The sequence below is a fragment of the Fundulus heteroclitus genome, chromosome 5 (assembly GCF_011125445.2).
Source record: "Fundulus heteroclitus isolate FHET01 chromosome 5, MU-UCD_Fhet_4.1, whole genome shotgun sequence".
Classification (NCBI taxonomy): Eukaryota; Metazoa; Chordata; class Actinopteri; order Cyprinodontiformes; family Fundulidae; genus Fundulus; species Fundulus heteroclitus.
Window position 1 is genome coordinate 30471357 of NC_046365.1, and position 27278 is coordinate 30498634.

The 27278-nt window shown below is 39.7% G+C and overlaps 1 protein-coding gene across 4 annotated transcripts in view; it reads left to right on the forward strand.

The window, feature by feature from the left end:
- lpar2b (lysophosphatidic acid receptor 2b) overlaps positions 1–26529 on the forward strand; it is a 38701-nt gene extending 12172 nt beyond the window's left edge. For 2 of the 4 annotated variants that reach the window (XM_036137386.1, XM_012881782.3), the window contains 4 exons: positions 8883–9350; positions 11677–12171; positions 16051–16295; positions 24088–26529. In XM_036137386.1, coding sequence (XP_035993279.1) covers positions 9101–9350; positions 11677–12171; positions 16051–16295; positions 24088–24180 — 1083 coding nt within the window. In that variant the 5' untranslated portion in view covers positions 8883–9100 and the 3' untranslated portion in view covers positions 24181–26529. Of the gene's footprint in view, positions 1–7577; positions 7598–7723; positions 7744–8882; positions 9351–11676; positions 12172–16050; positions 16296–24087 lie in introns of those variants that run through there. The other 2 variants (XM_012881785.3, XM_021308008.2) reach the window with 2 other exon arrangements.
- Positions 26530–27278: the final 749 nt, after the last annotated feature.

Below are 27278 nucleotides of genomic sequence, written 5' to 3' on the forward strand. Positions count from 1 at the left end.
ATACTTTCACTGAGTCACCAGGGCTCTGTGCTTTCACTTTATCTTTTTGTTTCGTGTCAGAGCAGACATGAAAACAGATTCATAATAAAGTATGCGGATGATTCTGTTATTGTTGGTCTCCTTCAGCACGAAAGCAGCCACGGTCCAGTGACTGACCTCGTTCAGCGGTGTGAGGAGTCTTGCCTCCAACTGATCAAAAACATGTTCATGGATTCCAAGAGGAAACATCACAAGCATGAAATCTCTTTAATTAAAGGTCAGGCCATTTGAGAGTGTGTATTATTACATATGTCTTGGGACGGTTGTATATTATAAATTTAACTTTGAACCTAACATCAATGTCATTCCAAAAAAAAGTAAAAAACAAAGCAACTTGACTTGTTTTCCGTAGTTGAAGACGTTTCGCTTTTTCTCCAGGAAGCTTTCTTAATTCAAAAAGTCTGGAATAATGTGGAGTACCAAGCTGTATACTACTGTCCAAACAAAGGCCTTGTTATGGCTTAGATAACAAGCAAATTCAACCGAAACAGGTCCACCCCTTAGTAATGGGCGGTCGTTAAAGACATTAAGCCAGCAGATTGGACCGAAACTGGTCCACTCCTCTGTAACGAGGAGTCGTTAGGGTTGTTGTTGGCCTGGCTTAAAGGAACGATGTTTTGATCACCCACATGAGGGTGAGAATTGAGGTGATGATTGGCCAGAATTAATCCTATAGTTGTATTGTAAGTTTTTGAGAGTTGGAACCTAAGGCCTCCTCCTCTGTTTAAGGTTGTTTTTTTCTCTTTTAACGTAGATGGCTTCCTTCACACCCCTTTCAAACCATCTCTCTTTGTCCAAAATGTGAACGTTTTGGTCCTGAAAATAGTGTCCTTTGTCCTTAAGGTGTAGGTGGACAGCAGAGTCTTGACCTGAGGAGGTAGCTCTCCTGTGTTGAGCCATGCGTCTGTTGAGAGGTTGTTGGGTTTCTTTAATTTAAAGATCAGAACATTCCGCACAGGAATGTAGGAAAAGACATTTTAAAGCCAGCTTTTTTCCTATTGCTGTTATTGAAATGCACAAACGGTTAACTGCATATTTATCTTGATTGCCCTCCTCTTCTGGGTCCTTTGATTTGTTTAACTGAGCACAGCTATATTTTATAGTTGTAGTTATGCTGAGATCAGTCTCCTCCCTCCCCACCCCCCCAGTGCATGTGTGTTTTGATCCACTGCAAAACAAATCTACCTACTGGTACAAATGAAGGAATCTTGAACCTTGCAGGATCAGAACCGTCTTTATTGGTCAAGATGTCAAGGAATTTGACTTTGCTTTCAAGCGCTCAAAGCATTGAGACATAAGAGATAAATATATACACTTTACAGGAAATAGAAAAGGGTAAAAGGAAGCGTGTGTCTTTAAACACACTCCTATTGTGCAGTGGCCGGTAACTCCAGCTTTGACTCATCATTTCACTTCCCAACTGTCCCAACCACCGGCTTGGGTGTTTTGAAGAAGTCTAAAGCAGTGTTTGATTATAAAATAACAGCCCAAGGTTTGAACTTATCACAGACCACTGTTGAAAAGGATTAAAGGAGTATGGCACAACTGTAAACTGTAAACCTAAGAAGACATGACTGCCAACCTAAACCAAAAGGCTGGGCAAGGAGGGCATAAGTGAGGAAAGCAACCAGAAGGCTAATGGTTACTCTGGAGGAGCTGCAGAGGTACATAGTTCAGGTGGGAAAATCTGTTGACAAGACAACCATTATTCATGCATTCCACACGTTACGAAGTCCCGTTTAAAGTTTGCTAGAAGGCAGAGAATACAGCAGACATGTGGGAAAAAAAGCTGAGACCAATGCTGAACTCTTCTCTGCATGAAAAACATTACACTGGGAGGAAAACTAATACTGGTTATTGAATGAACCATTGCGGTGGCAGTCTCGTGCTGAGGGGACTAATTCAATAACGATATATATCAATCGATATACTTACATCGATAATAGAAAAAAACATCAATAAAAAGTTCAATAGAAGAACAGTTTTCCTTTTTGCATTCTAGCTTATCATGTAGGTTAATACTAGTCTCTACATCCTCCCAACCAATCACAAATGCAGACCTAGGAATGCTTTGTCACCAAGCTCCGCCCCCTTTAAAGAGTTCAAAAAGCGTGTTCTTTTTTTAAAAACTTAAACTAATTTAAAAGTTGGTTGAATAAAGGATTGAGTTTGAATTCAGTGTTTTTGTGTTCTGTATATAAAAATAGGTTGCAAAGCAACAGCCAAAATAGCCAGTACTGCACTTAAAATATATGTTTTGAATTTGATGACAATTATCGCTATTGATCAATATGGTTTTTATTTTATCGATACACTTTTTTTCTATATAGTCCAGCCCCAGTGGGGACTCCAGCAGCAATACTATAATTTTTTTAAATTTTTTTTATTTTCTTACTTTTTATTTAGTGTTTTTTCAGACTTTTATACAGCTTAGAGACAAAAAAAATTTTTTTTTTGGGGGGGGGGGGGGGGGGGTTCGAGTATGCATCCAAAAATAATTTTATCAGTTCATTTCCTTCCAGTGATAATTCTTTCTCAACCTCATTAGTATACTAGAACATTTATTTTAAGATAAGTTGTGAAACCTTTTTTTAACTTTACATTTGTGCACTGCTAGGTATTGGTCTATGAGATAAAATGTTGCACTTGTGAATGCAATATGACAAAAGTTGGAAATAGTTTAAGAGGTGAGATTTTTCTTCTTTTTTTTTTTGCAAGGGACAGAGCACTGTTTGTTGAACTTGACAATAATTGCTTGCAGCAGTTTCCATAGCCTTTTAAACATTTATACACTTTTATAAGTGCATGAGTAAGGTTAATAATATTACGTCCATTTAATCTGTCTTGACCTCCTGAAACGTGTTCTTAGATTTCAAAGTATCTCATCATAATTGCCACACTAAAAGCTGTAACTGAAATGTAATACTTGAGCTGTTGAGATGGCCACGAAGCTCCACTTAGTGTATTCGTTTTCCAAAACACAACTCATTGCTTGGGCTTCAGTGGATACTTTTTATTTAAATATCTAAATTCCTGCTTCCTCCTTTAGGTTCTTGTGCGTACGTATTGACAGTAAATAGCCTCCTTTTATAATTTATGCCGTGGTGTGTTTTGCATCACTTCTGCTGAATTAACATTAACAAAGAAGTATTAGATTGAGGTATAAACTGAAGTGGGGAATTGGTCAGTTTTAACTGAATGAGTTGTTACTCATTCATCTTTATTGTCACTGCCGGCCAAACCACTGTCTTTAATTCGAGCAAAACCACAAGACAGTGGTTTGACTGTTGGGACTTCAGTCAGAGTAGGTGCTGCTGCTGCTTCTCACTTGTATATTCTGCAGCCACTTCTATAATATGTTAGGCTTTAGTTGTTCTCTGAATTTGATTTATTTCTTTAAACAAACAGATGAAAAACAGGATGTTAAATATTGCTAGTAGAGCATGTTTCTTTCCCCCCCACAGGTTTCCTGTTGAATGCACATTTGATATATTAGGCTTCCTTGCAGATGCGTCTGTATCTGCAGACGGTACAGAGCTAAATGCAGTCCAAATGCAACTGCCGTACCGCAGTCTTTCAAGTTATAGTGCGTACCTGCAGCAGATGAGCTATCCAGCGATAAAGTTGTCGACTGAGAAGTTAAACAGGCCTTTTGGCATATGTTAATGCACATTTTCACATTCCTCCTCTGTTTTCTTATAAGGCTGGCAGATACAGAGAGGCAAAAATTCATTAAACCCTGTATTGCTTTTTAGCTGCCTAGTCAATGTTTTTCCCTGGTGACTTATTTTATTCAGTGCATTTTCTGAATGCATGCACTGTATGGGTAAATTCAGCATGCCACTTTCAGTGGCGTGTTGCAAAATGGCGACGCACTAAGAAATGTTGCCTGGAATCTAGCAATTTTCAGCTCAACTGGCCCAGAAAGCTAAAAAGCATGCGTATGCAAACTGTTTCCATTCACGCTGACAGCAACACTCTTCAGTGTGGAAGCTGCTATGGTGGGAAGAAGACTCAATGTTGGCAGTTTTTCGTACCAGGCATTTTTAAAATGAAGTCAAAGGAGGTGCAGAGCTCTATAAAGATGTTTTAAAAGAAGCTGCTTTCTCAATGTTTGTATGTCTGCAGTCCAGGCTGGGAGGGTTAGATAACAGGCTGAATGAAGTACGCCAAGGTAGCTCTGTTTTTAAAGCTTTAAATCAGAAGTTTTGAAAACTTGGAAATGTTTGCGGTGCTTTGGAAACCTCCAAATTAAGTTGTGTTTTTTTTTGTTGTTGCTAAGATTACACATGGAGAATGCAGTGTGAATAATAATGACAACTTATAGTAGGAAAGCTAAAAAACATATGTTGACTGTGGATCTTACATTATACTTGTTAAAGAGAACTTGAAATTGGACTGAAATTGCACTAGTAGGTCAGCACCTTACACAAGCTGAAGAGCCAAACCAGAAAAGGTCACACAGAGTGTAGGAAGCACAGCTGAGAAAGAGAGAGATGGAAATAACAGACATGTACTGTATTGCAAATGATAGCAGATTTTTTTCATGGGTTTGTGAGGCTCACTAAATGTTGTATAGTTTAAAAATGTTATTTTAAGAGATGCATAAAAATCTGGGTGTACAGTTTCAGGTTAATGGTTCTGCAGGTGATTGCCCTTAGGTGTGTGTGAGTGCATGGGTATCTCTTCTGTGTCTTTGTTATCCTGTGATATCGGTGTACCCCGCCTCTCCCCCAGTGACCGCTGGAGATTGGTACCGCTTACCCGCAACCCTGCACAGAAAAGCGGGTGTAATGGATGGTAAAATGCAAAACAAGACCTGTGAAGGTCTTAAATCTGAACAGATTTAAGACCTTGAGGCCTCAAAACAAGATGGGAAACTTTCTGTGACTTTTAAAGACTCGGCAGAGAGCCTGCATTAAACTCGCATCTTGGTGCTGCTGACAATGTTTTCATGTGGAGCAGTTGTCTGAAGTGGGTGGCTAGCATTAGCATGCTTATGCATTAGCATCCTCAGTTTTTGTATGATACATTAAAAATCAGGCTTTTAAAATATTTTTATGTGCTCCCAGGTAATTGTGTGTGGATAAAACGTAAAAAAAACTGAGGAATATAATTTTGCTGTTTTGCTTTGAACATAGTAAAACTTGACTAACAAGATTCAGGACATAGAGTTACCATGACAAAGGCAGTCTAGGAGCTGCAGCAGCCTATACAGTCTCCTTCCCTATAACTAAACCGCTTCTTTGACAACTTCTAGTCTTTTGTGGTAGTTGGGGAAATTTTCTCATAGTCTACAGCTAAAGTCGATCTTGGCAAAAAGCCTTCAGTTGCGGTAAGATTTTCAGGTGACATGAAATGTTTGTTTGAAATCCCCCAAAGGGGCTCCGTGATACTGCGGTCTGAAAACTGTAGTTGGCCTCTCTAGAACTTTCCCTTTTCCCTACTATTTCAGTATCGGGTTCCCCAAAAACGATCCACAGCGATCCACCTCCTTTTCATGTTGACTCTTTTCTGAATGCTGCTTTTATTATTGTGACCAAAAAGTAGATCACTCAAAATAACTATTACACATTATGTGTGGTGTTTCCAGGATATTTGGGGTGTTTTCTGACCAGTTGACCTGACAGAACCCTTTTTCATGAAGTTACCCCTTATCCTGTAGCTTGAAACAGCACTTTACTTCCAGAGTCCTCATGTCAGCTGAAGTTGAGTTTTCTTCCCCTTGCATCACAAATCTATTAATTTTTTTTGTACTACCTCCACCTGACCGTGGCTTAGTTTCAACAGAATCCCTCATTTTCCATTTCTTAATTCCGTTTTCTATTCCTTGGAGATCCTTTTCTTTTTTGCTATAACTTTCTGTTTTGCTGCCTTCTCTCCAGATCCTCTGATAATACTTTGGCCTTCCTAGGAGTCTAAATCTAACATCACCCCATACATCACTGGGTAAAATATAGAAGGGCCTGTCAAGAGCACAAAAGTTTAGACCTTTTTGCACGCATGTTACAAGCAAACTTATCTTAGGCAAGGATGGTTACGTTTAGCCATTTTAACCCCCTACCTGGCAAATATTCAGGTTAAAGGAACTATAAGGAGTCCTAACACCTTGTGGCTCAGATTGATACAACAGCTTGCAGATCACGACAATCTTATATGCCGTTTTTAAACCCTGTGTTGCTGTTGTAAATTTGTACTTACTTGGAATGAGTACAGTGTTGTATTTTCTATTTCTGGTCTGCTTCTCTTACTTGCTTAGGAGACTGCTGCTCTTTAGCCAAGATAAAATGCCAAAATGCTGCGCTCTGTGCTGGGAACCCTGGCAAATCTGCACTGAAGTAGGTTTGAAAGGAGAAAATCATGACTCAGACATTGTTGATGGAGAGGACTAATTGTTTATAAGAAAGTCTTACTTCCATCCTAGGTGACAAATGAGAATGATTTAGAGTACTTTTACAGTAAATATCTTACTTATAGTTCCTTTAAGTAAAGTTGTGATTAGGGTTTTTATTTTAATTTATTTTGTCATTATGATTTTAAATGGATCCAACACAACTGTTAATAACTAATAATTGGCTATATTACATTATCTTTATTTCTGTCTGACAAATGGGCAAAAAAAAAAAAATCCGAAACTGTGCCTGGATATCTTAACTTTTTTGCATAGCTGTAGTCGTCAATGTTCATGATTTCCATTTACTCTTTTATTTCTTCAGATTTATGCATGATGTTTTGGTGCCTGCAATCCCCCCTAACATGCAGTCTGGTCTATTGACAGCCATGATTGCTGCAAGCACATAAAGTGATGCATGGATTAGATTAACAAGAATACGAAGGCTCTGAACAGATACGATCAAGGGTTTGCTTCTCACCAGTTAAAGCTTGTCTCGGGGCTCTGACGCATTAAGGAATGCGTTGATCTGATCTAGAAATCATTGTACATGCAGATGTGTTCGTTAGATTTGCTTTTAAGTTTGCTCATCTTTTATGCTGCAGTTTGTTAGAAGACTGAGTGTGGTGCACGTGGTCTTCCTCTCTTGAAACCAACTACCAGACCTTACAGCAGTCTAAAGAAATTATGTAGGTTTTTACTTCCTGTCTTCACGTAACACAGAGAAAGGCACACTGAAATAACACAGGCCGGGTTAATATCGTATCATTTTATCTGGTTAGGTTGAGTTTTACAGCGGTTCAACTCTGTGCTTTCCTTTTCATGAAGTTATTCTATAATAAAAAACATTTTTTTTCCAATTTTATATATTTCATAGAACATTTTATTCTTATCCCACCTCCTTTGTCTCCAAATTGTTTTCTGTTTTTGATTTGGCGTTTCTTTCCACAAAGCGGTTCACTGAAGCTTCCTCCCTGTGATTGTGTGTGCGTGCTGCGTCCTGCATGTTTGGATTGAGATGGAGTTACATAGTTGGATTGCGTAATTGCGAGGCGTGTCTCAGCGGCTAGGAGCTGCTCTGCTGTTTCCACTGCCGAGCTGGCTGAACTTGGATCTGATGGCGCTGCCGTGTTGTCGCGCTGCTCTGATTTCACGGGCGAGCGGAAAGTATGTCAGACAGTGTTGACTCTAAATGCAAGTTTACCTTAAACAAAAGATTAGAGTGGGCTCCTGCTCTCTGAGATTTCAATATGTGTCCTGCTGTGAAGGTGGGGTTCTGCTCTGGACTGAAATTGGTTCCTTGAATCAAATCGGTGAAGTTTTGTTTTTTTTTGTCGGGACTTTGTTTCTATCGGGCACATGCTTCTCTCACTGTGAAATCAGAGATATCTTAGTTTCTCACGAGGAAATGAAAGTTTAAAACCGAAATCTAAACTATGATCTAATTCCATTTCTTTAAATCAATAGCAACAATTTTCTAGTGTTGCTAATTTGGTTAAATTTCAGTATTGGTTTCCAAGTAAACATGCTGATTGTTTAGAATATTGTGGTGCTCTTTATAGACTAAAACTGAGAGTAGAACAAGCTGATGAGAGCTTTTTAATTAATCAAACCATGATCTTGTGTTAACAGCCTGCAGTCTGCTGCTCAGCAGAAATACCCCTCATAGGTGACTACAACTGTAGTTTTAGAAGAATGTTACTTTAACGGGAGTGATTAGTAACATTTCCTTAGCTTCCACACCGTGGCTATCCATGTTGTAGTTTTATTTTTCATTGTAACCTGAAAGATTTCCAATGACCAATATTGTCTTTTTTTTAATATAAGCACGAGTAACTGCAGAAACTTTCTTTAAGGCAGCTGACTGACAGTGTGCAGGCTCCTTTGAGGTTTTTACATCCTCTCTAAAAGCACACTTCTTCTCCATGGCTTTTAAGCAAGTCTAAGTGGACATTTGACAAAATGTTATTTTATTTTAAAATTAATTTTATTTACATTGCAATATTTAGTGTATTATATTTGATCTCTTTTTTTGTTGTTTTTTTTGCATTGTGTTTATGTATTTTAGCTTTCAGTTTTTATCTTAGGCTCTGCAACTGTGATTTCTGTACAGCACTTTGGTCAACCCCGGTTGTTTTAAAAGTGCTTTATAAATAAAGTTTGAGTTGAGTTGAGGAACGGAAAGGCAAGGGTAGGACTGCAGTACTTTTTCTGTCGTCCAAACTTTAAATAAGCTATACCTGAATCTATTTTTGTCTGGTTAAAGGAGCTGTAAGTAAGATATTTACTGTAAAATCAACCTAAATCCTTCTCATTTGTCACCTGGGATGGAAGTAACATTCCCATTTAATCAGTACTGTCCATCAACAATGTCTTGGTCACATTTTGCTCCTTTTAAACCTAGAGGTATGGTCCAGAATCTTTTTAAATCAATTAATTTATGTCTTTGCAGACGTCCTTAATGCTGTTGGGGACACCTAAGGGAGTAAAGGCTCGGGACTTCAAACTGGATCCCGCTAGTCATCCTTCCAGCTGATGGCGAGCCGACCTCCAAGCCACTGAAGAAGACAGCTTTAAACACCTCCCTAATCTTTGGTCTCTGCTGCCTCTCTACAAAGCGGCCATCTTTTTCAAGTCTTCTCTAACTCCGCATTCTCCAGTGATTTCATCATGGGTTCTGACTCTTCTGCTGGATGCTTCACCAACGAAAGTGTCAATTTTTTTTATATGAATAGCAACAAGAACATCAGTAACGTTTGGCGCAAACGGGACTATGCTGTGGTCACTTTGGGCATGCTCGTCTGCTTCATAGTTATTTTTTCAAACCTTTTGGTCATAGGAGCCATTATCAAAAACCGACGCTTTCACTTCCCCATCTACTACCTGCTGGGAAATCTGGCATTTTCAGACCTCTTCTCAGGTAAATATAATTTTAGTTGTTCTCTCGTAAGAATTTACTGATTTTCTAATTATTGTGTACATGCACATGAAGCTCATTAAACTGCAGTAAATGTCTGCTTTACCTAAAACACCCCATCCTCAGGTAATTTATCTAGCGTATTTGACTTTTTTATATTCATACTTCACTAGGTGATTGAGGTTTGGAGGTAACTCAAAATTTTGGGGTAAAAAGTCACTGAACTTCTTTTGGTCACTGTATCTCTCTGCAAGGAAAATATTACAAAATATATCAAATCTTTTCGTAATACCAGCATTTTTCTTTTGACTAAAAGTAATGTTATGTTTTGTAGTGGCCTACCAAGACTCTCAGTATGAATTTCAGAGAGTCTGTGGAAGCAGATAAAGATTAGGGTGATGGCAAGGAGGTCTTCCTACCTCAAAGAATGACTTCTTGCAATAAAAAGTGTGATTTATTTTTATTTTTTTAAAAAGGACAATATTCTTGCAGCATTTAGGTAGACAGCATCATTTCTGCTTCAGTTCCAGCTCCAGTCTTATCATTCTGATGGACACAGGGCTGATAGCTCAGCTTGTGACTCCCAACATGTGCCACCAGCAGTGCTTGTCCAAGTAGGCCTATTGCTTTCTTTATATAATTAACCCGTGTTTTACTCGTAAGGGTTGAACTACACTACAGTAGTGCTGTATGGAAGGGAAGTCAGATTACTGATACAGTCTTACTGCAGCTGCAGTGAAACATTGTCGCTTATTTGGACCAGACACAGAGACAAAAAAACACACAGCAGAAGCAAAGGTGGAGGGAGATGGAGTTTTGCTTACAGACAGAATTTCTGCAGACTAGCGACAATCAGAGCAAATAGTGTTTTTGTCCGAAATTTGGAAACGACCACAGAGCCGTTTACTTGTTGAGATTATTGTGTTAATGTTGTGAATTGAGTTTAAACAGACGTGATTCTCCTCATATTAGGCAGTCTCTGTATGTTGAGGCGTTCATGAGAGAACAATTTTGTGTAATTTTCTGTTTTAACCCACTAACTGAATGATAAAGTGTTGACACTTTTTTTTAACAAGTAAAACATCCGTTCTTCCATGTCTAGTTGGTTAAAAATGAGACAGAGTTGACTGCATCCACTGTTCCTGCTGAATTTCGCGCTCCCAATGCAGGAGGTACAGATTCTATACCTGAGGGAACTCCTTTGTCACAACAGTGGAGCCGAGCCAACTGCCCCCCCCCCCCCCCCCCAACCACCACTAATCCCCTGACCTCGCACGCACACACTCCAAAAATTTTACATGATCTCATATTGAACTTTCCATAGAATTTAAGAGCTCTGGTTATAAATAATTTTAATCTATTCTGTGATGTGGTTCATTGTTTACTGCCTCAGTAGACATTGCATACATGAGAGCGTTCTTGTACAACTTGATATTAAGTCATAGTTTAGGAGGTCAGGAAAGTTTTTGACAAAAGAAAACCAGACATTAATTAACATTTTTATGTTCGCACTACTGGTGCAGCTTTTGGTGTAACATCTTCTTCTTTAGGCCGAATCATGCTTTGAAAAAACAACAGCGCCTCCCAGAGCCACACAAGAGTCACAGAATATGGTGCAACACATGTTCCACTAAAAATTTGCAGAGACATATATCTGAACTGTCCGTTTAGAGCAAGGATCTTCAATTTCAGTCCTCAAGGTCTGATGTGCTGTAACTTTTTTATGTGTCCCCAGTCCAACACACTTTAGATAAATAAGCAGGACATTAGCAGGACTCTGGAGAACTTAAATGCATGATGAGGAGCTAATTTAGCCATTTGAGTCAGGCGTCTTGGACCAGGTTGCAATTTATTGGATTTCTGACTCTTAAAAGTAACCCTATATGCATTTATCATTTGTGAAGCCCCACTGTTAGACACCTCAAAGGTTCATTTAAATGTTTTATTTCTATTTTACTAACTCTTTAGTTATATGGGTTTTCTCATTGAGATCCAAGATGTCATTTACAAAAGATCTGTTCTGTTAAAACAAACACAATTTTTTTTTTTAGACTTTTGGTTCAGTAACTGTTCTATTTTTTTTTTTTTTAACCAGGTCGCGGCATACAGGCGATGCTGAAGCAGTGTGTAATTTTCTGTTTTGCGGCCGTTAGTGTGCACCATAGTAGGGACGTGGAGATGTGTCGGGAAGTTGTCAGATCTGCACTGATAGATGTGGAAAAAACGTGTGCATGACACAAGACCTATGGATTATTCCAGATGTTTAGTGAAAATGTGCACCTTCTTGTTTTTATTTTGGGCTGTAATCTGTAAAACGTTCTCCCTTCAGGTGTCTCCTACCTCCACTTGATGTTTCACACTGGGCCCTGGACCATTAAGTTATCTACTTACCAGTGGTTTGTTCGTCAAGGGCTAATCGACACCAGCCTTACAGCGTCCGTCCTCAACCTTCTTGCTGTGGCCATGGAGCGACACCAGACCATCTTCAACATGCAGTTGCACAGCAAGATGAGCACTCGACGGGTTTTTATCATCATATTGTCAATCTGGATGATTGCAATATTTATGGGTCTTTTTCCCACCATGGGATGGAACTGTATGTGTGACCTGGAGAGATGCTCCACCATGGCCCCCCTCTACAGCCGCAGCTTTCTGGTTTTCTGGGCTGTTCTCAACCTGGTGACTTTCTCCATAATGGTGGCCGTTTACACCCGCATCTTCCTCTATGTGAGGCGCAAGAGCAGGCAGATGTCGGAGCACACGACCCAGACCAGACACAAAGAGACCGTACTCAGCTTGATGAAGACCGTGTCATTGATCTTAGGTAAGGTGGAAACACATGTTAAATGTCTTCATAAGCTAAACTCCTAAACTTCAAAAGTTTGTTAAAATATCTTAATTTTAAGCTTGTAATTAAGTAATTTACCCATTTTTAGGATAGAATAATCTCAGTTTCAATCAGTTGGTTTCCTTGAATACACAGACATTGTAAACATATTCCATACATTTATAACGTATACCTAGTAAGATTTCTAGCAAGCCAAGGAGCTTAGTGTTGGTCTGCTTCATCTGGTCTAAACCCATTTTTCATGTGTAATTGGGATCATTGTCCTGTTGGAATACCCAATTTTTCTCCAAGTTTCAACCTTTCAGCATTACAGTTTAGGTGACGTAGAAGAATTTGTGTTTTTTTGCTTTATTAATCTAACTACCGCAATGTACCAGTAGCTCTGACTAGGGCTGGGCGATATGGATTAAAAAACAAATCTCCGATTTTATCATACCAAATCCGATTAATCGATTGTTTTTCCTCCTTTTTGTTTAATAAAAAGAAATTAAAGAAATTATTTTAAAAGCTTGCTTTAATGTCAAGCATTTCGTCAGGGAGTTGACCTGAATTCAAAGTGCAACTTAAAAACAAGCTGTAAAACAAGGTTGTAAAACAAGATGGCAGCCGTGCCATTATAAACAATGAAAATATAACAAATCATTTGCTGCTAGTGGTATTACACATTGAGCTAAGAACAGGCTTCACTGCACTTATGAACTTCAAACTAAGTTTAAAAAAAAAGTAAATAAGTAAATGAAGTACCTCGTATTATGGTAAAAAAAAAGTTTCTACTTAACAATATTTTGACAATACATTTGCCTAAACATATATTCAGCATCACATGCTGTTCTCTTCATGGAAACCCAATGAGTGTATTGGCAAAATAAAATCCAGACTTTCCAAAAATGAAATCTTAAAGAATTGTAAATTCGAATTAATCGATTAAAACGATTTATTGCCCAGCCCTAGCTCTGACAGAAAAACGGCTCTGCACCATGATGCCAGCACCACTGCTGCGATTTGTTAGATACTACAAATTTGAAAACCTCACCGCAACTCATTCAAATATTATCGCAATTTTGATAAAAATTGCCCAACTTCTGTCTCATTTGGGTCAAGTTGGGGTAGGTCGTTATCACCAGAGGTGCTGGTGCCCATCTCCAGCGTTCACCGGGCGAGAGGCGGGGTACACCCTGGACAGGTCGCCAGTCTATTGCAGGGCAACAGAGACAAACAGGACAAACAAACTTTCTCGCACACACTCATACCTAAGGAAAATTTAGAGAGGCCAATTAACCTAACAGTCATGTTTTTGGACTGTGGGAGGAAGCCGGAGTACCCGGAGAGAACCCACGCATGCACAGGGAGAACATGCAAACTCCATGCAGAAAGACCCAGGGTTGGACTTGAACCCAGGACCTTCTTGCTGCAATGCAACAGTATGGAACCGGTATTTGTAGTGCTGCTGTCAGTGAATGAGTGAGTGAGAAAGAGCGAGCTTCTGGACTGAAATGTTGGAGCCACTTCTCCAGAGTGAGGGTTACTGTTCCGTGTGCTCTGACGATCATGGGCACCACTGATGTCTTCACCTTCCAGACTCTTTCTAGTTCTTTCCTGAGCCCTTGGTATTTCCCCAGTTTCTCGTGCTCGTTTTTTTCCCCCTGATGTTTCCATCACTCAGGATGGCCGCATCGATCACAACGGCTGTCCTCTGCTACTTATCAATGATCACAATGTCCGGTTGGTTGGCCATTATCATTTTGTCTGTTTGTATCTGGAAGCCCCCAAGGATCTTAGCTCTGTCATTCTCCACCACCTTGGGAGGGGACTCCTATTTTGACCTGGGGGAACCTAGTTGGTATTCTGAACAGGTGTTTATGTGCCTATACCAGCCACTTGGTTAGGGTGTTCCATTTATTCCTTCCCTGCTAGTATCCTACACCCTGCTGTGAGATGCTGGATGGTTTCTAGGCCCTCTCTGCACCTGGAGTCTTCCCTGGTAAGGTAGATCTGGGTCTCTAGTGCTCTGGGGCTCAAGGCATGCTCCTGTGCTGCCATGATCAGTGCTTCAGTGCTGTCCTTCAGCCCTCTCTAGTCATTAGTAGGATTTAATCATATCAGCCATGTCCGCTATCTGTCGGTGGTACATCCCATACTGGGCTTTTTCCTCCCACAGTCGTTCCTTCAGTTCCTTCTTTTCCAGCTTCCATTGTCTGAGACATTCAGTGAGTATTTCAACCCTTGGGGCCATCTTCCTGATATATTCTTGGAACCTGGATGTTTCATCTTCAATGCTGGCTCTGATGCTCACTAGGCGTTTTCCTTCTTCTTTGCGCTTAGTGTATAGCCTGTGGATACTGGATTTGGGGTGGAATCCACCATGCATGGTGAGTAGCTTCCGTGTTTTAACATCAGTGGTCTGGATTCCCTCCTTTGGCCAATTTTTTTTATCCCGGGGTTATTCTCCCCCTGCGGCACCAATGATGGCGAAGACAAAAAATGGAACTACAGGAAAGGTTTGCTATAATGTCAATAGAGAGTTGTACACGGATTTCTGTAAATGGAGTAAATAACTTCCAACATGACATTTTTAAGAAAAAAACCCCCAGTATAATTAACAAATAAAAAAAAATACAATATTTATTAACTCAACATTTACCATGGGTATGAATGTTCTTGGGCTTAACTGTATCGTTTACTGTTCTCCCTACTTTGAAATTATTTTGGGTTGAATCATATCTCTATTGTTCCTGGATACTGAGTTGTCCAAAAATATAATTTTTTACCTGAGTGTGACTCATTTACCAGAGTACCCACAGAAAGTGCTTTATCTCTACAATCTGCATGCAAGACATTTTGTTTTTTGTTTTGAGGAATAAGTAGGGTTTTTCATAAAGTTACTCGATTCATTAGGTGGAGTCTCTCTTTTTGCTGTAGTTTTCCTTTAGTTAATAGGAATCTTCTCCTCTCTCCTTTTGACAACTGAAAAACAGTCCAACTGCTTTATGGATGCCTTTACATGTCTACACTTGTCAGGGCAATCTTTGCTTTCCCTACATACCCTCATTCACTCCTTTCCTGTAACGTAGCTCTCGTTTTTTTTTTTTTTTTTTTTTTTTTTTTTGCCCTTGCCTTATTTTTCTTAAATCTCCACTGCTTCTCCTCCAGAGCTGTGAAGTTCATTAAATTCCTTGAATTTTTAGAAAGTGTCCCGAGCCTTTGTCCTGTCACTCAGCAGCCGAGCGGCCAGGATTCAGCCGTTAGACTTGTAACGAGGAAAAACTCCCAAGCATGCCTGGACATGGAGTTGCATAATTCCAGTGCTGTTAGGAAAGACGGCTTTGACAAGGTTGGAATGACAACCCTGGGTGAACAGGAAATTGTAATCCACCCGTACCATTTTTTTTTTTTACTTTTTCTTTTATTATTTAGATTTCAAACGTGTTAAAGTAGTTGCCTAAAACTGGAGTTGGAGAGGAAAAGTTTTAGGTTAAAATTAGAGGGTGAAGCCGGGTGGCTGCGACCGCTGGAGGTTTGTTTAGGTTTTTAAGGAATGCGTGACATGTTTTAGGTCGTACCTCTTACTTCCACAATGTTTTACCATTTCTCTTCGGTTTGTTTGTGTGCATATATTAGTGCTCATGTGTGTGCATTCCTGAGATACCTAATGAAGTGTTATCATAATAAAACCCGATCCTACAGACTAAACCCATTCCACAAGCCTTCATATCTCTGTGTGTAGGTCTTCTTGGTGTCCATTAGGAAATCTGTAGATCACTCCCTCAGCCACTGTTGATTGCTAACTTCTCCATAAGATGTACGCGTTGCTTTTAAGTTGGGGATCCTCTTAACATCTTTGATTTCTCCCAACAGGCCTCTTCGTGCTCTGCTGGACACCCGGTCTTGTTCTACTGATGCTCGACGGTCTCGACTGCGAGAAGTGCAATGTGCTGCAGTACGAGAAGTACTTCCTGGTGCTGGCCGAGTGCAATTCTTTCGTCAACCCCATCGTCTACTGCTTCAGGGACAAAGATATGAGAAGGAGCTTCAAGGAGCTGCTGTGCTGTTTGTGCCCCCGGAGGAGTGGCAGATCTGAGAGAAACTTTACCACCCTTGAGGTACTGTCTGAAACCAACGAAGATGACGCCACCAAGCACAAACAGAACAACCATTCGCATTAAAGACTGCTTTTGATTTCAAGCCAGGCACCTTAGTTGACTGCAGCTTGACAGTTTTTCTGCGCAATTTGATTGCAGTTTTTTTTTGTCTTTACAGTTAGTTGAATAGTTTATTAGCATATCTAAACAATAAAGCAGAAATGTTCAGGTACAGCTGGGGTAAAAACAACAATGCTACCTTTTATTATGCTTGCGTCCGAGTTTTCAACGAACATAGTTCTGTAACATATGTGGACTCGGCAAGAAATGGATATTTTTGACATCTTCATTTAGTATAAATGGGCCATGACAAACGCGGACCTCTGCCGTATTCAAACAACTCCTGTCTCAAAAAAAACATTGCAGCAGTTTAAGCGAACGCACAGTGGGCAACAATATGTGCAGCGCGCAAAGCTCGCCAATGGGTTACCACGAACAACACAGAATGTTTGCTGTGTTTTTTGGGGGGGAAATTTTCCCCTTTTTTATTTTTGCTAATTGAACACAGGTTTTCCGAGTGTAGTATATTCTAGTCCAGATTTGACTAATCCAGGTACCATTCATGTGGTAATCAAGCTTGTCTAATTTTTAAGGTGCTCGTAATGCCTCAAACCTTTATGGAATACAGGTCTCATAATTTTCTAGCCTAGCTAAGCAAGAGTAATAAGGATAATTTTATCCTGAAAGGAGTCTAAAGTTTAGGTGTTTTAGTCAAGTGGAGGGTCGAATTGCAGAAAAAGCAACAAAAAACCCTGAGATAACCCTTTTGATTTAATAACGATAGCAAGCAGATGCTAACTTTAGCGTTAATGCTTGCAAATTTTTAGGTTAGTATTTGATTAGAGGGGAACATTTTAAGTAGCTGTCTGTTATAAGAAAGCAAGTATTACAAATATCTTATTGCAAGTGATATTTATACAGACTTAAAGCTGCAGTAGGGAGTTTTTAGAAATACGTAGACTTAGCCTGAAAATTTAGCAAGCACACCTTAGTGGTCCCTCCCTCTTGCTCTCTGCTGTGCTACAGCCCTCCCTCCACAGCTCTTCCCCACAGCGGAGCCTGCTGTGCTGCTCCAATGTTTTCCCGTCGTCATCTGAGCAGGTGCTCAGAAAAATTGGCAGTTTTCCTGTAAAGCAGGTTGTTTCTCCATAGCCGTTGCCCACCGGCAATCTTGAGTGTTAATGACGATAGCGCTGTGCGGGGGAGCAGCTTGTACGCAAAAGTGATCGTCACTGCTAGCAACCAATCAGAGAGCCAGACGTTTCCTCCTGGCTCTGATTGGTTGTTTCTGAGCAGGGGCGATATATTTCTGCAAATTGCAATAGAGCTTGATTTAATTTTATTTGATTTTATTTTTTTCCACAGATTATCTGTCTCACATTTTTCTGTCAGGCCATAGTGAGAGTTTTAACAAATATGTAAAAAAATATATATAAGATAAGATAAAATAGTCTTTATTGATCTCACAATGGAGAAATTCACTCGTCACATCGGCTCATACAAGAAGGTGCAGAGTAGGGAAGGTGCATTCAGTTATATACAGTGAATCTTCATATATATAATGGATCAAAAAGAATACCAAAAAATACAAAAAAAAGGAAATAGGACTGGGCATATGATGTCTCATATATACAAAAAGTTAAAGTGTAGCTTTTATTTTTCGGTTGCCTAGTTGAACTGACCAATAACTCTTTACATCCTGCTCTCACTAGAGTAGATCATTGATGGCACACCACCTCCTTCGTCCATTTCCCATGTAAACAAGCATCGGTTTCTGTGTAGATATAAACTCACCTGCAAACATGCCAACAGTTTAAAGGTTCGTCAAGTAGCGTTAGCTTAAACCGCTATGGCGTGCAATGTGAACTAACCTTTGGATTATGACCTTTCCCTTACAAAGACTCTTTGTTGTCCTGTCTACTTCAGCCGACCAGCTGGACTGCAGGATGCAGTCAAAATGAACCCTGAGGGGGATTACGCAATCTGAGGGACACGGCGTGACTTGTCGTTGCGTGTCACTTGGTGCCTTTAAAGCACATTGGGTTCATCTTGCTGAGGCATGCTGGAACAGTGCAGATTACTAGACTTCAGCAATGGACAGGTTTTTCAAAAACGCAGACGCTTTTAATAAAACAGGTTTGTAAACTACAACCGGCTCCCTACCTTGGAGCATCTGTCGCCAACCAGACTCTACTATTGTTGTCTAGTAAATAATAATAATAACAGGCGTCTGATTTCTGATACCGTCGTTATGCTTTGCTTTCTACCTTTCTGCTTGTACTGAGCAGGTTCTAGTGAGAATCCAGGAAGATTCTCTAGCTGTTTGCAATCTTGGATCTTTTATTTTGTTCTTCCCCTTGTTTGTTCTCCCACTTAGATTAAAATAAGGTAAAAAAAACCCAAATCATGCCTTTTTAGATAACTTGTTTTAGAAATCTCTAAATTGTCATCCCCCTCTTGTTCATAAGTAGTCTGTAGATTAGGTTCGCTTTATCTCCTTAAACCTTAGATCATCTGTACCAAACAGGCAGCTTAATTAATGTAGATTCGATTGTCTGTGTTTGATTTGTCTTGGGTTTTATTTTAATTTTGTTCAACTTGTTTTTGTAGATTTAATTCTCAATTTATATTTTTCCCTTTGATTCTAATGTAAAAAAAAATCCTATTTTAAAGTACGTAAAATGATTTGTGTTTCAGATTGATGATATCCGTTTTGAGATTGATTTGATTTTGAAAACCAGTAAGAGCACCTGCAGATTTTAAAATAGTGGCTATTTATTACAGATGGAGTTGTTTTAAGATGGTAAACCTCTGGTGTTGCACACCCCAGGTTAGCTGCTTGGTCCTCGTTTACTAAATGAAGATGCCAGTAGAGTTTTCCACAGAAAAGCAAAATAACAGTTTTTTAGCTTGTTGAGTGCAAGTACCCACATCTGAGTATTTTCCAATACGCTACTACTTAATGCCATTACATTACATGCAATTAATCTTAACATGCATTCTATGCAGTCACAATTACCTTTTAGTGTTATTTACATATATAATTACAATTTCAATGCAATGAATAATTGAACTTCAACATTTCCTGCCTCTTTTCTTTCAAGACAGACAGCTTTGCCATATCTACCACCTGCATAAAGCTCTTTAATCCACCTCACCGTGCGTAGTTGGCTTCTCTGCAGACCTCCCCACTGTGTTGCATGCAGGACGATGCTCAGTACTCTAAAATCGGCCTTCATCCTCTGTGCAGTTAAGCTGACGAGGAACACTGAGCTAACGACGCTTGTCCAAGTATCAGTGGGGAGGCTAAGGGCCGAAACGCCTAGCAGCAAGTCATGGATGTGCGTTTTCACAGTCGTGTAGTTTGGGCAACACCGTGACGTGGTGGCGGCTGAGGAGCTCGTACCCCGGCTCCAGTGCATTGAGAAGACGTTAAATTCCCGTGTCATAAAGAAGGCACGACAGCTTTTAAGCCCCTCCGTTAGTTCATCGGGCACCGGTTGACCTTGGGCATCTTCCTGCACTTCTCCAGAGGTTCAGCAGAAGTTAGCTGCTGTGATTCCCTGAAATTGCTGGCAAACTCTCTTTAAACTCCGTTGTTTAGTTATTGTTAGATGTTTTCCCAGAAAATGCTAGTGTAGTGTAAAAGTGCTGGAATTCGATCCTCAACTTGACACCTATGCTGAGCCTAATTTGTAGTCCGCTCTACATTTCTCACCTTTGTTCACTTGAACATACCTCCTAAGTTATGGAATGGTGTGTGCGCAGACTGATGCCGTGTTATCAGAACCCTTTTATCTATGAGGACACGGACATATCAGACAGATCCTCGATGCCGTTATCGGTGCATCCCTACTTTTACCAGAACCTCACTTTAAAATCCCTAAATTATCTCTTTTTAAGAGAAGAACGTATTGGAAAGTGTTCTTTTCAAGCTAATGGATGTCTGTCTAAAGGCGGAAGAAATGGTTATTGTCTGTGGATACGCTTTATAGAGGCATTAAATAACACACAGATTCTGTATAAACTGCTAATTATTTGTTGACATTATATGAAAAGAAGTGGACATATTAGAGAGAGCTGCGTACTTCGCCGTGCACACCTGACTGCTGCTGTCCGACAGTGTGTTTTAAGAACTGTGGTGATGGGAGATAAGATTTTTTTCAGATCTGTTTGGACTTCCAGGACATGATGTTGAGCTCTGTGCCACCTACACAAGAATTTATATACTATAGGTATTTCTCCAAAGATGCACCAGTTACATAAATGAGTGACGACTTGTCAGTTTGAGTAATTCTGGCATAACTGTACATGTGTCACCTCATGCTGGAATTTACTGTTGCAACCTGATTATCTGCCGTTTGCAAGATCCGTTCCCTTTCATGTACGTGGTACAGACTGGTCAATTTGCATTAGGGCTATTTTTGTTTTGCCTTTCAGTTTCAGCTAAGTTTGCCTGCTAAGCCGTGTTTCTATGCCTGCAAGTGCAGCTTATTCATGTATATGCATGCAACAAATGCAAATATACGCAGTGAGATTGGTATCTTTTCAACTTTTTGTCACTGCTCCAATGAGGAGGACAGAGGATGAAGTTTATCAGAAAAACGATGCTTTTATGTCTCTTAGCATCAGAGTTTTGACTAGGTATTATAGTCCCTGGAGGTCTGTGACTGTCTTTCATTAATAGTTTTTACAGCTATGGATGATGTAATGGCCAGAATCTAGGGATTTTTGGCTAGATAGGTAACCATCTGTTAAAAAAAAATCATTACTAATTAAGTAATGGATTAATCTAAAATGTTCCTGTCTTCAAAATAAGATGTAAACTGTAAAATTGCAGTGCATCATCTCTACTGCTTTATGAAACAGAATATAGTCCACAAGCTTTTTGCATCTGTCAAAAACTTAGAAGCGCACCATTTCGCAAGTTATTTAATTTTAGATGTACTTTTTTGAGTTTTTGTGGCACTAGTGGCCTTTTTTATATCAAGTGTAGGTTGACAGGAAAGGGGGAGCAAAGGACCGCAGGTCATTCTCATTTTCAGTCATCTAGAATGCATCACTGATCCTTTGAGCCGAACGTTAAACCCAGTTTTGTCAGCAGGATGGACCCCCTACCCCCCCCCCCCCATCACAGCTTATCATGTTACTACCGAGTGTGCTGTCACTCTCTGTGATCTTCTGTACATTCAGTACGTTGCAACACAAGTAATGACTGGCCCCAGTAGTGTTCAGGCACTCTGCTGGAAATAGTTGTGCCGTTGGTAACATTTCCGTACACACTGTTTTCACTCTTCATGCAGATCGAATTCCGTATAAATGTTATATATCAACGTGTTTTATTACAGCAGAACATTCAGGGGAGACTTTGATTAACGCCCTTTAATGACTTCATCGCCTCGTGCTTAAACCAAGCCTCCTTTTTTAAAATAATTTTAAGTTGCCCAAATACCTGGAATCGCTCTGCTGCCTCGTGCTAATGTTACGTAGTTTGTCGTCACCATAACATTTCTGCCTCATCAGTAGTTTGTGTGTGTGTGTGTATGTGTGTGTGTGTGTGTGTGTGTGTTGGTAGGCTATGTTCTTTTGTTTGTACTGTCTTAAGTAAGTCCAGATGTTTGCGGGATTTTAAACCAGGTCACACTTCTTGCCACATTTCCTCTGACTTATTACTCTGGCATGTTCGCTTGTAAATATGCAGTCACACGCACAAGGCCAGGAAGTGTACTCACACGTATCTTGTCTGTGTGTCCGCATTGACATGTTGATGTGACAGCAGAGATTCACGAGAACAATGTTTTCCGTGCGCTTTGTTATTCGACATCTACATCAAAGGGAAGGCCCGAGCAGGAAGAGAGCCGAGGACAAGTGTGTCTTGTCCTCGGCTCTGCTCTTGGTAGCAAAATGTGCGGTCGGGCATGCAATTGAAAGAAAGTTCAAGTTATTTTATTCCAGCTTATTAACCAGATGTTTGTGTATTCACACAGAATTATTGTTTTTATATTTCAGTGTTGCTACTTATATTGATATTTTACTGATGGTGTTGGGTTTTCATTTTCTATTATTTGGGGTTCATTTTTTTGTTAAGACAAAATTACATTTGATGAAAATAAATGGACAACATGACTAGATGTGTCTTTTTTATTTGCATTACGTTACATTTGTGTCCACCTGCTTTGCTTCTCTGTGATGTCTGGAGAAATTTGGACTTGCAAACCTACAGCACCTTGCCAAAGGTTTTAACACCCGCTTTTTTGCATTTGGTCATAACTCGTTTGTTATCCAGTTTTCTGTGATAGACCAGCACAAAAGAGCACACAACGAATAAGTGACGCGTAATCAAAAGTTATCGCTTAAAGCAGCAGTAGGTGACTTCTGTGTAAATTTATTTTTTACAAATTTGTTAAAACTGTCACTATGTCCTGACAGTAAAATATGGGACCTATAATCTGTGAAAAAAAATCTAACTCCTCTGGCTCCTCCCAGCAGCCCTTCTGCAGAAATACATCGCTCCCGGTCAGAAACAACCAATCAAAGCCAGGAGGAACCCAAGACTCTGGCTCTGATTGGTTATTAAGTGTAAACCTGCTTTACAGGGAAACTGACGGTTTCTTGAGGGGCACCTGCTCACAAAACAAAGATGGGTAATGATTGGAGCAGCTCTGCAGGCTACACTTTGGGGGAGGAGCTGTGGAAGGAGGGCTGCAGCCCAGCAGAGAGCAAGGGGAAGGGACCTGTAAGGTGTGCTTGTTCAAATGTTCAGGCTAAGTCCACAGATTTCTCAAAACTCCCTACTGCAGCTTTAAGCTAACCCTGAACAGTCTCCACTGAGATGCATGGTAGTGGCATCATAATGCCGAGGCTTCAAAAGGGTAGAAGTCTACCCTTCAGCAGGACAGTGATCGTAAACACACTGCCAGAGCTACAATAGAACCCTTCTGATCAGATCATGTCCATGTGTTAAAATGGCCCACTCAAAGTCCAAAGCTAAATCCCAACCAAGAACTCGCTGCAAGACTTGAACTATGGTTCAGGAGCTTCACATTCCCCAAAAAGGAATAAACAAGATTTTCAGTCTCTAGATGTGCAAAATTGGTAGAAACCTACCCAAAATGCTTTGCAGCAAAAGATAATTCAGCAGAGGGGGGGTGAATACTCTGCCTCATTCCTTCCACTTCAGTTTTCCTTTATGTTGGTCTTTCACATAAAATCAAAACGAGACGCATTCAGATTTGTAGTTGAAACGTGAGGAAGTTTCAAGGGGTGTGAATACTTTTATCAAGCTGTTGTGCTTCTCATTCCTGTCTTAATCAACTTGAGTCCCGAATCCAGAAGTGGTTGGATTAGTTTTAAACATCAAAATTACTACAGTGCAGACTTAAATATAGGATTCTTTTTATTTTTTTATTTACAAACAGCATATTTTTGTTCATGGTTGTCATGTGGCGCCCCCTTGTGGCATGCTACCCTGGTTAGACTGTAACAGCTATCTGTGGGATTAACCTTTTTTTTCTGACTGTCTTCTTGGCTTCTTGGGCTAATTTTTTTTTTTTTTTTTTTTTGCTTGTTTGGACACGACTAACCCACTCCCCATTGTTTTCCTCTCTTTCTCTCAAATTTCACTTTCACCCAACCCTCTGCATCAAACCCTTTTATTTCCCCCTCTCTTTTTTTCCCCCCCTCCCCTCGTCCTCTACCTCACCTCAACTTCCCCCTCTACCCTGAATCTGCCTCTCCTACTATCTGCCTGTAGAATTCGAGGCTTCAGACCATCCGGAAGGTAGAGGAGTGCAACGGGTCGTCTCTCCTGGATCACGATTCGGAAGTCGTCGTTGACAAACAATAGTGTGACTCCAGCGTGACCGAAGCACCCCCCTGAAAATGATGTCTGCTGACGTTTCTAGGCTTTAAAGCAGACGGCCCCAAAGGTCTTTGTCTCAGACCAACAGACTGGCATGAATTCGAAGCAACTTTCTTCTTCTTTTTTTTTTTCCCCCCTAAGAGACCGAGCTTATACTATGCTATATTATCCCGTCTGTTTTGAACATGAACTACAGTTTGATTTATCTTCGTAGACAATTATCTGTGGATTTTTGTTGCCGTTCTAATTGTATATTCCCCCAAAGAGATGAAGACAGACCCATTGGAGCAGTGTGATGTTCGCTGAGGAAGTAAAAACTACAAGGACAATTACAAAGATGGCCGTTTTGTCACGGATCAACGCGAGCTAAGTCCTGCCACTCTGTGTCTGCTTCGGCTGCTACATCAACTCGTCGTTCTCTCTTCCCGTAATTTAGAAGCACATTATTGCTAATGTTAAAAAAAAAAAAAAAAATCTGTTCAACACATTTAGTACTTAATCTCTGCACATTGATACAAATTTGGGATTTAAAGTCAGAGATCACTTAAAACGAGAAATGTCGCCACAGCGCAAAGCCTCCGGACATCACGAACCGAACCGATCCGCCTTCCTCTGGCTGGAAGTGCCGCATTGTTTTCTGCTTCTTCTAATGCAACAAAAAAAAAGAAAAAGGGCAGCTGAATGTTTGCAATACAGCTAAGAAATCAAATGTTTGTTTGCACTTGAGATTATTTTGTAAGCCATAAACTGTAAATAGTAAAAGTTGTAACTTATCAATTTTTTTTTTTTTGCACCAAAATCTGTCTTTTGAACCGTCTCATGCTGTGTTGAATATGTGCAGGTATCTGTTAATCGAGCGTTTTGATTGCCAAGCTGTGTAGCTTACGTTTTCAGACAGATTTGCCTCTTTTAAGGAGCACCAACGCGATAGAAGGGTAGAATTTGGTTTCTTCAGAACTGTAAATGTTTGTTTTATGAATTATAACTGTTTTTATTTTTATTTTTTCAGGTTAAAATTATTTTTGATTGGAATCCCTGGCAAGGTTTTTTTATTCCAAGTGTAGCTGCAAAACTTGTTCCAAGCTTAGCAAAAATGTTTGTCTGTTTCTGCTCGCATTTTAACAATGAAATTAATTAGAATTGCAGATTCAAGTGTTTTTTTATACATATGTATTTGTCCGAAATAGATATTTTAGGAGCTATATTTTATTTTTAATTTTAACAAATGCCCTTCCCCCCACCCATGCATGTAATTTGTTTCATGTCTTTTCATGGTGAAGCTGCAAAGTTGAATGTCTTTTATTGGGATTTTATGTGATAGATCAACAAAAAGTAGTTCAACATTGTGGTGTGGAATGCACACGTTATGGTTTTCAATTATTTTTTTTTTTTTTTGTGTGTGATTTGCATTAGCATTCAGCTCCCCTGAGTCAAAACTTTGGATAACTACAATTCATTGCTATTAATGCAGCAGGTCTTTTGGGATCATTTTCTTTCAGCTTTAGAAATCTTTACCCATTCTTTGCAAACAAACGTATGCTCAGTTACATTGGCTTATCGTCTTTGATGATAATTATTATGGTTTTCTCGTTTCTGCCGTTCAAGAAAGCTCTGATTTTGGGGGGTGAACCACTGATAGTTGGGTTGTCAACAGGTTAACTTACACCATGATCAGATGACTTGTGGAGGCAATTTGTTGCTGTTCATTTAATTTAGGGAAGCATGCCACACATTTTTTGTTTTTTTATATTTATTGGCAAAAATGTTGAAGACAGTGCGTGACATTCCTTCCATTACATGTTTGACTTTGGGTTGGTTCACCATAAAATCCCAGTAAGATCTTTTAAAGCTAGGTAACTTGTGGAAATGTTCGGTGGGGTGTGAATACTTTTTTAGTCGACTGTGTTTGAGTTTCACTTTTTTAAAGTTTTTTTTATATATATATAAAAAGCTAATAAATTGGCTTGATGACTCCATGTGCTTTTTAATAATTACAGGCCACCTCGAGATTTTGTTGCCGAGTTTATGCGCAATGTGTCTTTGTAAATATTTAGATTTAAAACTTTGTAAAGGGACGATTTAAGGTGATCCGTGCTCAGAAGCAGTCATGCCAGAAGCAGCTTGGCTTTATGCAAAAATCAAACAAATGTTGCTTTTATTGTTAATGCCATTCTGTGGCGCACCCAGGGCTAGTAAGACAACAAATTAAGGTTGATTGTATTTAATATCAAGTGAAACTGACATTTACATGTGAATCACCCACAAAGTTTATAGCTTTAACCATCTCCTTTGTCTGTTTCATCAGTGATAATGTCATTAAAAACTTGAAATACACGTCCCTTTGACTCATGTTTTCTTTTTTGTCTTGCTGTCAGATTTCTTCTTTCCTCTCAGTTTGCTTTGGGTTCTGATAAACGCCTGGGTTTCATGAAGTCCTTCAGCTTCTGTAAGGATGGTTTGCGTTCATTTGTTTCTTTGAGAGGAGCAATCTCCGGCTCTGCGCTAAGCTCCTTTTTGTTTTCCTGAGAAAATGTATTTTTTATCTTTTCTCCCACTCGAGCCAACGCCTCTTTATCCTTCTCCTTCCTTCCCTCCGCAGTGTTCGGATCAGACTGCTTCCTCTCTTTGCCGAGTACCTTCAGTGATTTGGGGGCCTTCTTGTCTCGTGTCAGGATGGATTTTTTCTTGGATTTTTTGTCCTTCCTCAGGTTGTCCAGGTTCAGTGTCTTCAGAATGTCTTTCTTTTTGCTTTTCTTCTTCTTCTTCTTCTTGGGCAGCGCCCTCTTGAGGTCCTTGACGGCGTTGTGCAGAGGTGACTTCTTTTTCTTTTTCCAGAAGAGGACTTTCTTCAGGGAGGAGCCGCCCATTTCTAAAGAGGCTGCGGGTGAAACCCAAACCTTGTATAAGAAAAATAGGTATTTTAAAACCAAAGAGCATTCAAATAAATAAGAAGAAACAGATTATCTGAATATAAGAAACATTTGGAAAAACATTGAAACTGGCACAAAAAGGAAATCTTTTATTTTATCTGATTTATTCACATATATTTGAAATGGGTAACATTTAAAATTTGCCACAGATGT